Here is a 12,547-nt window from a genome sequence, read left to right on the forward strand (position 1 = left end):
AACCACATATGTCTTGTGTCTCAATCTTTCCTCGGATGCTTGTATGTTTTATTTCATGAGCAAGAAATCAACCTGGGCCATCGAGTTTCGCCCAGCGTCAGCCTCGCCCTCGGCATACCTGCCTGACCGCGATTTGCTGGTCTCTTGCGAGGCTGGCTCGCTGGCTTGTTGCATTTTAATTGTCCGCTTCAGAAGACCTTTCCGTGCTCGATCAATCCATCCTGAAATGTGCGGATGCCACGTATTCTTGCTCCGCACAAATCGGGGCTTCATCGACTAGCATGCAAGTCTGACGTCTGTGTTATATCCGAAGCCTGTTAACGTGATGTTTTAGGTCTTGCATTATACAAAGCTCTGCTCCGTGAGAGCACGCGAGTCGGCGCCGCGATTGAAAGCCCCGCCGTCACCAAAACTCTTCAATCCTTGATCCGCTTCCGCTTTCATCGAGACCGCAAACTGCTTTCCCCTTCACAAATCGCCAACGGGATCAAGGCAGGCTATGGCTCCCTGTCGCTCTTGCGCCAATGCGCAACGAAATCGGGCGATGCTTTGAACAAGCTCAGCCAGACTCTCGAGCAGGTGGCTCTACAAGCCGAATCAACGTCCGCATACCGCGCCGAGCTAGCCTCACGGTGGAAACCGCCTCCACCCGACCGGCATGCCCATCTAGAGAACCTGCGCCGCGTGGCCAACAAGGCAAACCATATTTCCACTCCCGAAAGCCCACGGATCTTCCAGCACCCTAGACCGATATCTGAACTGAAGTCAGGTATCAGAAAAGTGCCCAATCTGATCTTGGCTCAGGGGGTCCCACTTCTGAAATATCCAGGCCCTACTCCGGTATTGATGAATAGAGTATTAAAGAACAAGATCCTCTGGGGGGTTCGCAAGTGGGCACAGCATCAGGATATCTCAGAAAAGATTCAGCTTGGTGAATGGGAAGATGAGTGGGATGTAATCCTTGCACGAGAGCAGGGTATCACTGAGTCAGATGATGCCGCGAACGGGAATGGTCAGGTAGGGCAGTGGGGAGAACAGGCGGAGAAAGGAGGCGAAAAAACGTCGTCGGTGATCAATATGCGTTTCGTCAATCCCAAGCGATACAGCATCGGAAACGAGAAGAACAACAACCAGCCACCATCCCGCTCCCTTCCTCCGGCCACGAGAGTCTCATGGACATTAGCTCTCCGCCAGGTCGATCGACAACTCGAACAAGCCGTGCACACGCGCGGACGTCAGTACGCAGAGTTAGGGGACAAGTATTGGCAGGTTGTGTTGAAGGAGAGGGAGTTGAAGGAAAGAGAGAGGAGGGAGAAGAAGCACGCCAGGAGAATGGCGAGGAAGCAGGCGACAAGCATTTTCGGGACCGAAGTGCGCGATGGGCCTGTCAGCAGCACGTCTTCTGGATTTATATAGGGTTTTTATTCCGTGAAGGCAAAAGGTCGAATCAAGATCCTTTGCTCGACCCGAATGTGAGTCGAGCAATAGGTACACCCATAGATAATGAAAGTACCTGGGTAGGCATGAGTTCAGTGCCGGACCCATTCTGAATCCATGCTCGCTATTGTTCTGTTTCTAGTACCCAAACCTGAAAATGAGGAATATCCTACTTGTAGACACCGACTAGTCACACGACGAATCCGCTCTGGACCTCTCTAACCGTTCCAAGCTCTCCTTAACGCCCCAACCATTTTTCAGCAACTCCCCTACCTCCTCTAACCTCAACCCCATTGTCTCTGGGTAAATCCAACAGACTGCCACCCACCCCAGAGCACAGATGGCCGCGTAGGTTACGAACGTCCACTGCGCGCCCAGAAAATCCATCATGGGCAGAAATGTCAGGCCGACGACGGTGTTGCAGAGCCAGTTCGTCGCGGTCGCCAGGGAGGAGCCCAGTGAGCGGACGGAGAGGGGGAAGAGCTCGGATTGTTGCCAGGGAACAGGGCCGAGCCCCATGGCGTAGGTTGAGACATAGAGGAGCATAGCGATGAGGATGGCTATGGCGGGGAGATGAGGGATTGAGTTCTCGGAGGAACTAACCACGGTTGTTTCTATATTATCGTCTGAGTGTAAAGGAACGAAGGTGAATGCTCCGGCGCACAGGAGAAGAGCCAGGACCATGACCGGAATAGTGAGCAACAAAATCCGCCTCCGCCCCAGCCGGTCTATCAGATGGAACGCCGCAATGGTGAACAAGAAATTCGTCCCTGCAACACTGAGTGATGTCAAGGTGGGCGACTGAAAGCCCAACAGTTGGAATATGGTAGCTGAGAAGTACATGAGGCTGTTGAATCCGCAAAGTTGCTGAAGGGCCTGTAATGTACATGTGATTGTTAGCGCTCGAGCGTGCGGAGGGCGGAGGAGAAGAGACTGCAGGGTCGGGGAGAGCAGGAAGCTGGATTTGGACTGTGCCGAGTGACGAAGCTGGACGTGGGCCTCTTCTTCGTCAACCAGCTCCTTTTTGATGGCGTGAATGGTCTCATTGACAAGGCTGGTGGTATCGTCTGTCATGCTGTGATAGACTCTCTTCAAGACTGCTCGAGCTTCCGTTTCCCTTTGCACTTTGGCCAGATAGCGGGGCGTCTCAGGCATGAATGCTAACATGACAAGCTGTGCGATAGCGGGAACACACCCCAAGCCGACCATCCATCTCCATCCACCCCTCATAGTGGAAAAGACCCATCCGATCATGTACGCAATGACCTGTCCGCCGGTAACGAAGAGAAGAGACACCGTGACGAGTCTCCCTCTCAAATGACTGGGTGCTAGTTCAGAGATATACAGAGGCACGATTAGACTGGCACCCCCGATGGCCAGTCCCACAATACTTCGGCCAAGTATCATCCCCCAAACAGAAGTTGTCAGGGCCTGCCATAATGCCCCCAGTGTGAAAAGAGCGTCTGCGAACAAGATGATGTTTTTCCTGCCGACTTTATCCGCCAGAACGCCGGCGATGGGACTTGCAACAAGAGCGAAGAGACTGGTACATGAGGTTATGAGTCCCTTATCCAGTGTGGTCAAATGGCGAGAGGACAAGTCGGTGCCAATCGAGACCAAGGTGCTGCTTATGACACCCGTATCATAGCCGAATAGTAGTCCTGAAACGCAAGCAGAGACTGTCAAAGCCCATATGAAGGTATTTGCAGAGGATCGAATGCTTGTGGTCAGAGAAGCGTGACTGTCGTCGTGTCGGTCCGTGATGAGGGGGGCATCCGGAGAGGCATCATCGTGTGCAGGGGGCATTTCTCGAAGTTCCACCTCTTCTGATTTTCCTTCTTCTTGATTGTTGAGCATGAAGTGTCATAATAACTGCATGGTTTGGTGTCGTTTGGGTGATCGCGTGCACAACACCGTCGGGAGACAAGGAAGCCTGCGCAACCTGTGCTCTTCCCGGCTCCCCGGCCACTCCCAGCTCGCCAGCTACATCTGTAGAATCTGGTTTATCTAATTTCTTAGTCAGCCGCCCACATACGTCAGGTCTAGAACTTGACTTGCGTTACCGTACCCTGTAGATTGTCGAGGCCGACGATCGGACTTCGCACCCATTAATAATTCTTCCACCATCGAACGATCAAGATAGCAATTTTGACACTGTTCTCAAATCCTCGCCGACACCCTATGCGCGTAAGCTTCCATCTTCTGAAACTTCTAAAATTGCCCAACGACCGAGAGCAATCGCCTACTCCTAAAGCCTGCCCTTTACCCCTGGCGTGGTCGCCACTCACTGGCAGCCATGAGCGCCATCCTCTCCGCAGACGATCTGAACGACTTCATCTCGCCTGGCGTCGCCTGCATAAAACCCGTAGAGACGCTCCCGAAACAGGGCGACGATGTCAATCCTTACGAGGTAACCACTGAAGATAAAGTCCAGACCCAAAACCCGGCGCCGGCCTCGATATCCCTTACCGATTGCCTCGCCTGCTCCGGCTGTGTTACTTCTGCGGAGGCTGTTCTCATTTCATTACAGTCGCATAACGAAGTCCTGAATACGCTTGATTCTTATCCACCACTCGATGTGCGGTATCTCCTCAACAAGCAAAATGGCCTTGCAAATGGGCACACATCTCCGCCGCCCAACGCCAAACTCTTCGTAGCCAGTGTGAGTCCGCAGGTTCGGGCTAGTCTGGCTGCGACATATGGCATTTCTGAGCGAAGAGCCGGATTTATGATTGAACAGTTTCTTAGCGGATCACAAGGCTTGCGGATAGGTGGCCAGCACAATAACCGATTTATTTATGTGGTGGACACCAATCAGGCACGGGAAACGTGTCTGGTTCTGGGGGCTGAAGAGGTGGAGGATTCAATGGCCAAAAGATCGAAACCAAAGCCAGTCTTGACTTCTGCTTGTCCGGGTTGGATTTGTTACGCAGAGAAGACACATCCTCATGTCCTTCCGCACCTCTCGGCACTGAAGTCTCCACAGGCGTTATCAGGGACACTGTTGAAGACAGTACTGAGCAAGACGTTGAACATTCATCCCTCGCAGATATGGCATTTGGCAATAATGCCCTGCTTCGACAAGAAACTCGAAGCCAGCAGAGAAGAATTAACAGATCGGTGGTGGCGACCCTCGGATTCTACAAACATATCCTCACCTCCCGTACGAGATGTCGACTGTGTGATCACCTCCCGTGAACTTCTCTCCCTCGCTTCAGCGCGCGGTATTCAGCTCTCTAGCCTTCCGCTTAGGCCACTCTCATCCTCTGAACGTACACCATTTCCGGACCCCCATATCTCTCACTTCCTCTTTTCCAGACACCGACGATGGTGGACCGAAGAACAAAATGCAATCGCCGGCTCTTCAGGTGGCTACCTTTACCACACCCTCTTAACAGTACAAGCCCGTCACCAAGGCTCCACCATCTCTGTTCAGCGCGGCCGCAACGCCGACGTTGTTGAATATTCCCTCGTTGCCCCCTCAGGCCAAACTCTGATGAAGTGTGCTCGGTATTACGGTTTCCGAAACATTCAGAATCTAGTTAGGAAATTGAAACCCGCCAGGCAGAGCAAGTTACCTGGCGCCGTGAGACGCACGACTCCTGCCATTGGAAGTGGAAGCGCAAGTGACTACGCGTATGTGGAAGTCATGGCTTGTCCCGGGGGTTGTACGAACGGAGGTGGACAAATTAAGATTGACGACGTGGTAGAAATATTGCCCCAAACGAGGAGCGAAGATGTGGTCAACAGCGTGAATGGACCGCAAAGTCAGAAAGATTGGTTGAGACTCGTGGACGAGACTTATTACTCGGCTGATTCTGCGGAGGACCCTGAGACAAAGGAGGAAGAAGGGGACGATGTGCCTATGACGAACGGGAATGGCCATCTGAACGGGTACGAGAAGTCCGAGCAGACGATCATCGGCGGAATCAATACCAACGAAGTTCACGCCTTCCTATACTATTGGTCTAACCTCGTGAACATACCGGTGTCAAAGCTCGCTTATACGACTTTCCGGGAGGTCGACAGCGACGTTGGCAAGAACAAGCCCGCCAGCAAGATGAGCGATACGGAGCGCATTGCAAGTATTGCCGGATTAAGCGGCGGTGGATGGTGAAAATGGTCCATTATATATTGCGACGAACTAGGCGTGCTTTATATTATGAGGGAATGGGAGCGACGGGATTGGGCGACATATGCCGCAATGCCCGCGGCTGTTGCTAATGCACAGGATATGAGACAAAGGAACTTGATGAGATAGATTCGAATTTGATACCCGGCTGTTGGGGCCCAGGGATATAGATGTTTGTACGTGACGCCGCGCAGGATTGATCTATACACTTTATTTCCATTTCGCTATGGGCGCGCATATAGGGTTCGTTCTTTTCCGACTCAAGCACCGTTTCATGTCCGTAGTCGCTTCCTCAACCTCTCCTTTGCACCTACTATTAAACCTCAACTTTATCATTATTGAAATGTGGTCTTCGAATGTTCCCCTCTCTTTCACCTTTGGTAGTTATGCTACGAAAATGTCGGTCTTGGTGCGAAAGTGAGGGATCGCACTCGCACCTATAGTTCTAATCATCCTCCACAATCACTATGACAATGCCATGATCGAGCACAGTCTATCCAAAGTCGAGGTTGGGATGAGTCGTATGGAAGGGAACATAGAATTGTTGCAGCAACATTTTGGCATCCTTTGTAAAATGGTCTCGCCCTCAAGTAGATCATTGTCGTCTAATACCTAGGTCAGTTTATTTCGATATCCTCTTATTCTTTCTAATTATAATTTCGAATACTCTCATTCCAGACATCCAGGTCAATAATTCCTCTCTCCCTCCGATGCTCAACCTAAAAACTCTTCCATCCAAGGTGAGCCCTTCTCAAAATAGGTAGAAAGTTCTAATCAATTGAAGAAACAATCCTCTAGATTTCAGAATCTTTCGACAATTAGTATGTCATTGCGAGGATACAATAATTCTTCTGGTGGGACTGTATGAAATGAGGGCCAAAGAATGATGGGTTGAACGACACAAAGGTCAAGAAGTAATAAGCCAGCTAGGCAATCACTCAGTCAAGACACACACACACGCGCGCGGAGCTGGAAAGCTCGCCATGCTGCGAGAAGTTCAGGACTTGCTTAATCGACCCGATCGTCTCCTGCCCGTGTCATCTGATGCTAGCGGTTGTGCTGAAGACTTCCCTGCTTTCCGCTGAGCCGCAAGAGTCGTTCCTGTTTTGACTGACTTCTCTTCCACTTTCTTCGCTGGCTCATTGCCAGGCTTCTTGGCCTCTGACATTGGTTTGGCATCACCGTTGACCATGGGCTTCGCCTCCTCCCCCGTTTGCACCTTCTTGCCCCTAGCAGTTGTTTTCTTCGGCATTACTTCTTCTTCGTCCTCGTCCTCGTCCTCCTCTTTGACAGTGGACTTGCGCTTCTTTCCTTTCGACTCTTTGGGTTTCCCCTCTTCCTCTTCGTCCTCTTTCGCGGCCTTGCGTTTCTTACCCTTGGCATTTTTGGGCGGATCTTCCTCCTCACCATCTGGGACTTCAGCCTCGCTCACCTCCTTCGCGACAGGCCCAGTCTTCTTCTGAACCGAAGGAACCACAGCACTAGTCCGTCCGCCCACTGTCAGAAATGCAATCTTTTCCCCATTTGGTAAAGTATTTGAGGCACCCTTCTTGCCCTTCCCCCATCGATGCCTGAACAACCAGTCATCTGGAAACTTCTCGGAATCGGCCAGCAGCTCCACCGAGGTGCTGCAGATGTAATGGATCGACTTGTGTAGCTGTTCGATCTGTTCATCGTTCAAGGTATTCGCGTATTGTTCAGGATGGATCTTTGCATTGTACATGATCTCATCCCCTACCCAGTTGCCGATGCCACTGATGTTGGCTTGATCCAGCAGCATGGCCTTGATGGGCACTTTCTTGCTCTTGCACTTCTCCTTGAGCCACTTGACGGTGACTATGTTCTTGTCAATGACTGGGTCCGGTCCGTTCTCGACCAGCGGTGAATGTTGTCGGATCTCAGCACCAGGACAGTCAACCAGCCTGATTCGGCCGAACCTTCTCATATCGACAAAAGCTGCCTCAATCGCCTCTTCTCCATCTTCTGGTTTCATCTTCAGCATAAACTTCATGAATTTCGGAGGCCAAATCTCGTCCTTCTTGCCCTCTTGCGGCTGGTAGTAGTAGGTGTGCTCAGACTTGAATTTCAACCATCCCGACATGCCGAAATGCATTACTGGGTGAGGTGCACTTGACATGGTCATCCAGAAGTATTTGCCTTGTTGGCCAGCATCGACAATCTTTTTGCCAGCCATGTGTTTCTCGAATTCGGCAGCGGAGGTGCCCGCCTTGCCATAGACGCTCGAATCATCTGTGGCGGTGACTTTCGCGATCGTTTTACCGACAAGCAGTTTTCGAATGTAATGTACTATGCGCGCGACTTCGGCGATTTCAGGCATGCTGAAAAACTGGCCTTCAGGGGATGTTTCTGGCAGCAGAGCTCGTCCTTAAAAGACCGAGTAGACGAGGGAATGATGCTTGCTCCCTTGCTGCTTTTGAATTGGCCAATCCACTAAGTCTGTTGTCCAAACGAATCCAAATATATGAGGGAAAGACACAAAAGGTCGGACACAGTCTTGAGTTCAATAGCAGGGCGCGGACTGAAGCTCAGGTTGTGTATCACGACGGCGCTAGGTAGGCGGGACGATTGTTGAAGGCTGAGCAGGGCTGAGGTCAGAACGCGTATCAACTACGAGGCGAGGATCAGACGCGTTTAGTGGTTTCGACGAGGCGTCGATGACATAATGTCTAAAGGCAGAAACTACAGCCTCGTCATCTCCGCATATTCCTCTAATATAGCAGTTTAAGCAACCTCCTTGTGGCCAACATTAATCTCATGCACAATACCTGCATCCAGCACTGATTCTTGATTGAATCATAGGCTGCTGTCGATATCTGCCTCATCTTTATCTCATTTCACCGTCTACATAATAATCAATCAAGCTGGCGTGGTTCTGGATTTCACCTGCTTCGGAGACGACCTCGGACTCTCCTTCAACCAGCTCGCAACCTCGCACCCAGAATCCTGCTCCTAGTGCTCCTCCATCCCGACGGTCCAGCTCCCTTCCTTCCATTCCAGACCAGGCTCTGTCAGCTAGTGCTGGAGCTCAGGTGCCACGATCTCTAATAATGTCCAAACCCACGGCTCCTCCCACGAACCTCACGCCGCAGTTCTGTTTTAACACCCGGGTTTTGCGAGACTTCCTCCGCCTCTCACGCGCAAGCATAGATGACAGCATATCCACCAATTTGAATGCATTAATCACGCCCTCTACAACCTCACCCTTCGACCCTGCTTCAACATCAATCCGTAATCCATCGTTACCATCCTCACTCACCCGCGCCCCCATACCTCGAGAAACGAGTCGGACCTTTCTACATTCTGTCCTATTTCCATCGTGGAACGTGAGATCGGATGTGATATCTTATTGCACTAGTGTTGCTACGAGTCCAGATCCAAACGACCCTGATCTCATCGAGCGAGAAGCCTCGAATAGGCGAGATGCCGAGCGGATAGTAAACGAGCGCCTTGACCCCTACTCAGGAAGATTCTTCCCTAGGGAATCGAGGGCGGAGATGCTGGCAGATGTGCTGAGGAATGAGAACGCGGTGGAGAAGATCATAAGAACGAGGACATGGGGGATCGTACAAGAAAGATGTGAAGGTGTTGAGGAAGGGACATGGGAGGAGGCAGTAAACAAATGGAGAGAAGGAACAACATAAAGAGTCAAATTCGGATCAATTGGTGAAAATGTCGGTAACAAAGAAAATATGCAATTGGGTGTTTTGAATGCGACGTCTGCCGGCATATGGTACGCTGGGAAGAAAGGTGGTCTTAAGACAGCTTCGCTGGCGCGGACAGTAGACTTCTGTCACGATATGTTTCCGACCATATATGGCAAATGCGGTGCTCTCAATGTCGAGTCGAACAAGGGGGCGTGAAAGGACTGAGCCCTTCTTTTCGCTCCTCATTTCAGTCTGATCGGGAAGAGAGAGTTGGTGGGCGCAAGTTGCATGGCAGGAGATAGACTCGGGAGTCTGAAACGGCAACATGGTGCCTTCCACCTTGTGTCCACTGAGAGGAAAAAAGAAGGCAACGTACAGAAGAACAGGAACAAACACCTCAAAGGGAAGGAAACTCCACTCAACATTGGAATAATTCCACAGCAAAGGAACCACCTCTATATCTCTTCTCCCGTCAAAACAAGGCTAGGTTTGAAGCCGCAAGGCTTTTGGTTTGTTGGTCTTGCTGTATATCTCAAGAGAGATAGAAGACGATACGACATCTTTTGAGATGTCATGAAAGCGCCGCTGCTGCGCTGTGTTATGTACAAATATCTATATCCCTTGGACCGGCAAACCGGATTCAAAAGTAAGTGACTGAGTCTCTCCACGGAATATGTATTAGGTGCCTCGAGAGTGCTCAATGAAGTCAAAGCGGCTGCTTTATCGAATACAATCGACAGAATAGGATGAACGACAGAGGGCCACTATTGCTAAAGGAAAATAACATACTTATTGTGAATGGAGGGCATCTTCGATCTAACAGTGAATTACTATATTCTTGTCTAACTGCGCCACTTATTTTTGAACTTCTTGTGGCACGGGGAACTTTGGGGGAACATAGTGGTTTTCAAGTGCTATTATTGTATCGATATTACTTGGATACTGCCCACGCTAGTGTGTAGTATCTCTCGTGCTGGGAGACTCTATGGATCTCGGTCTCGAGAACAACAGTCAAAAACAAGAACACATATCCCATGTAAACAATATGACATTCTTTCTGCGTTTCCCAACAGGAAAATACGCCGGGCACGCCAATTTAATTTCGTGTCCTTTTGTGGCCCAGCAAGGCCTCGGAAAACAAAACAACCAAAAAGACAACAGGTTGTAGATATGCCGGCATTCTACGAGGCCTGGCCTGGCTTGGCTCCTCGCTTGACTAGGGAGTAGTGGAGCCAGTCTCGTCTGACTTCTTCCTCCTGAAAGTGACCTTCTCGACGATCCTAACGGCGAAGTTTTCCTTGGAGGTCGACGATCTCTGAAGGCCGTTCTCTTCGTCCGCACCCCCATGGTCGACTGCCTCGGGACCAATCTCTGCCTTGTCCAGGGCCCTTCTGAATGACGGGATCAAATTGGTCGCGGCCGGGTACGTAAACACAATTAAGAAGCACGACGCAGTCAACCACCAGGCGTGGGAGATGCGTACGGATTCCACGAGCTGGCCCATCAAGGCGGGTTGCAATGCACCGCCCGAAATGCTGACAATCATCATGGTCTCGCAGGTTGGAGTCCACTCTTCGAAACTGGCCGTGGCGCTTTCAAAGATCATCGGGAACGAAGGTGCCTCGAAGAACATGACCATGATGGCTACCGCAATGGCTGCCGTAGCTGTGATATCTGTTCCAGCGGCAGTGGTTGCGACTGCGCCGGCCATGAAGCACATCAGGACGTACCGGGGCTTGAAGATCCTCGGCATGGTGACCAGCCCTGCGGCAGCAAAACGACCGATGACAAATGCGGTCTGCGCAAGGGACATGTAGTACGCGGCCCATCTGTCACTGGCGCAGGCGTTGACCTTCATATGCTCAATGAAGAATTGGGCAAAAGTCACCTGGCAGCCGAGATTCACGAAATTCGCTGCCACCCCCCACCAGATGCGTGCAAAGCGTCTGGAGACCAGCGGGTGCTTCCACTTCTTCCATCCACAGTCCACTGGCGCGGAGATGGGAACTTCGACCTCCGGAAACCAGTTGGTGCGGAAGAAGAGGACTGCCACGAAGATCATCAGCGCGAAGATGCAGGCGCCCAGAGCACGGTAAAAGGTGATTACGGTGCCCAAGTTAGAGCAGGAGGCGGTCTTCATCGTGGGCATCTGGCATCTACCGGGGTGAAGTGGATCGGGGTCTGGGCGTGCTGTAGAGGTGTCGGGATCGAAGACGAACGCGTTGGCCAGAAATGGAGCCACGACGGTGCCGATACCGGCCCAAGCTTGCGCCATCAAGATTCGCAGAGCGGCTTGCCTGCGTGGACCACAGTTGACAGCATAAGGATTTGCCGAACGCTCCAAGGTCGAAACACCCAAGCCGATGACGAAGTGAGCAGCCACCATGCCCGCAAGACTGCAGCGACTTGCGCCGATAGACATGAATTCGTTGCCCAGGGCAAGAACACCCAGACCAGTCGTCATGGCAATTCGATAGCCTGCCTTCTTCACCAGGGGGCCACCGATCAAAAGTGCACCGGGGATGTAGGCACTATAGTACCCTGCGGCCAAGATGGCGGCCTTTTGCCTGCCGATGCCCATGGCTACCTTGACGTGGTAGTTCATGATATCGAGCAAGCCATAGGCGAGGCCCCACATGAAAAAGATGAAGATGGAGGTAAGAGTGATGGGGAGGATGGTGTCTCGTCCCCGGATCTCTTTAGTTGGCTTATTGTATTGGACATCGAGACGCTTGATGCGCTCGAAAACGGAGCTAAAGTTGACCATTTTTAATGGCCGATATGAGGGGAGTCGTAGAAGGTGAAGAGATTTCGAAGGTAATAGGAGTAGACTGGAGTTTGGGAATGAGGGTTGGTCGAGGGTTGTTTGTAGATGCAGGGATATAGAGAAGATATTCGCTCCGGATGAGGGGTTCTCAGAAGAGAGCACCGTTGCAAAATAAAGGAGATGGAAGATTCTTTGGGAACGAAAGAGAAAGAGGAGATTCTTATACCTGGGGACGAGGGGCAGTTCTGGGGACCTACCGCTTCCAACATCGTCGCGTTTGGTTGCAAGAAGGCGGACTCAAGCCATGTATTTTGAACTATATTCTGCATGGTGAACCATTCAGGGGAGGAGAACAGTACCAGCACCATGGGAAGCCAGGTCTTGTTTTCTGAGGATCTGTGCATTCCGGCCCAATTCAGAAATAGAAAGCACAGTAGTCTCACCCCATCCACATGATGGCTCCTAGTAGAGCTTTCCCAGCCAGGGAATATGGCGGCTGGTGCTCCATCTCAACCCAAGGATGAGAAGAGGCGTCCCCGTCTCATG

At 51.4% G+C, this 12,547-nt stretch overlaps 5 protein-coding genes across 5 annotated transcripts; 2 read left to right on the forward strand and 3 right to left on the reverse strand.

The window, feature by feature from the left end:
• Positions 1-234: 234 nt before the first annotated feature.
• Positions 235-1,416, forward strand: Z519_07999 (uncharacterized protein; the record flags this gene model as incomplete). Its single annotated transcript, XM_016765729.1, has 2 exons — positions 235-241; positions 335-1,416. 2 exons carry the CDS (start codon positions 235-237, stop codon positions 1,414-1,416), a joined length of 1,089 nt encoding a protein of 362 aa, XP_016617774.1.
• Positions 1,417-1,623: 207 nt separating this feature from the next.
• Positions 1,624-3,294, reverse strand: Z519_08000 (uncharacterized protein; the record flags this gene model as incomplete). The annotated part of the gene is made up of 1 exon (XM_016765730.1): positions 1,624-3,294. One exon carries the CDS (start codon positions 3,292-3,294, stop codon positions 1,624-1,626), a length of 1,671 nt encoding a protein of 556 aa, XP_016617775.1.
• A 439-nt stretch (positions 3,295-3,733) lies between these two features.
• On the forward strand, positions 3,734-5,554 carry Z519_08001 (uncharacterized protein; the record flags this gene model as incomplete). Its single annotated transcript, XM_016765731.1, has 1 exon — positions 3,734-5,554. The coding sequence occupies one exon, from the start codon at positions 3,734-3,736 to the stop codon at positions 5,552-5,554; it is 1,821 nt and encodes a 606-aa protein (XP_016617776.1).
• A 1,012-nt stretch (positions 5,555-6,566) lies between these two features.
• Positions 6,567-7,907, reverse strand: Z519_08002 (formamidopyrimidine-DNA glycosylase; the record flags this gene model as incomplete). The annotated part of the gene is made up of 1 exon (XM_016765732.1): positions 6,567-7,907. The coding sequence occupies one exon, from the start codon at positions 7,905-7,907 to the stop codon at positions 6,567-6,569; it is 1,341 nt and encodes a 446-aa protein (XP_016617777.1).
• Positions 7,908-10,450: 2,543 nt separating this feature from the next.
• Z519_08003 (uncharacterized protein) lies at positions 10,451-12,001 on the reverse strand (the record flags this gene model as incomplete). The annotated part of the gene is made up of 1 exon (XM_016765733.1): positions 10,451-12,001. One exon carries the CDS (start codon positions 11,999-12,001, stop codon positions 10,451-10,453), a length of 1,551 nt encoding a protein of 516 aa, XP_016617778.1.
• Between the last annotated feature and the right edge of the window lie 546 nt (positions 12,002-12,547).

Source organism: Cladophialophora bantiana, assembly GCF_000835475.1.
Source record: "Cladophialophora bantiana CBS 173.52 unplaced genomic scaffold supercont1.12, whole genome shotgun sequence".
NCBI classification, from domain to species: domain Eukaryota; kingdom Fungi; phylum Ascomycota; class Eurotiomycetes; order Chaetothyriales; family Herpotrichiellaceae; genus Cladophialophora; species Cladophialophora bantiana.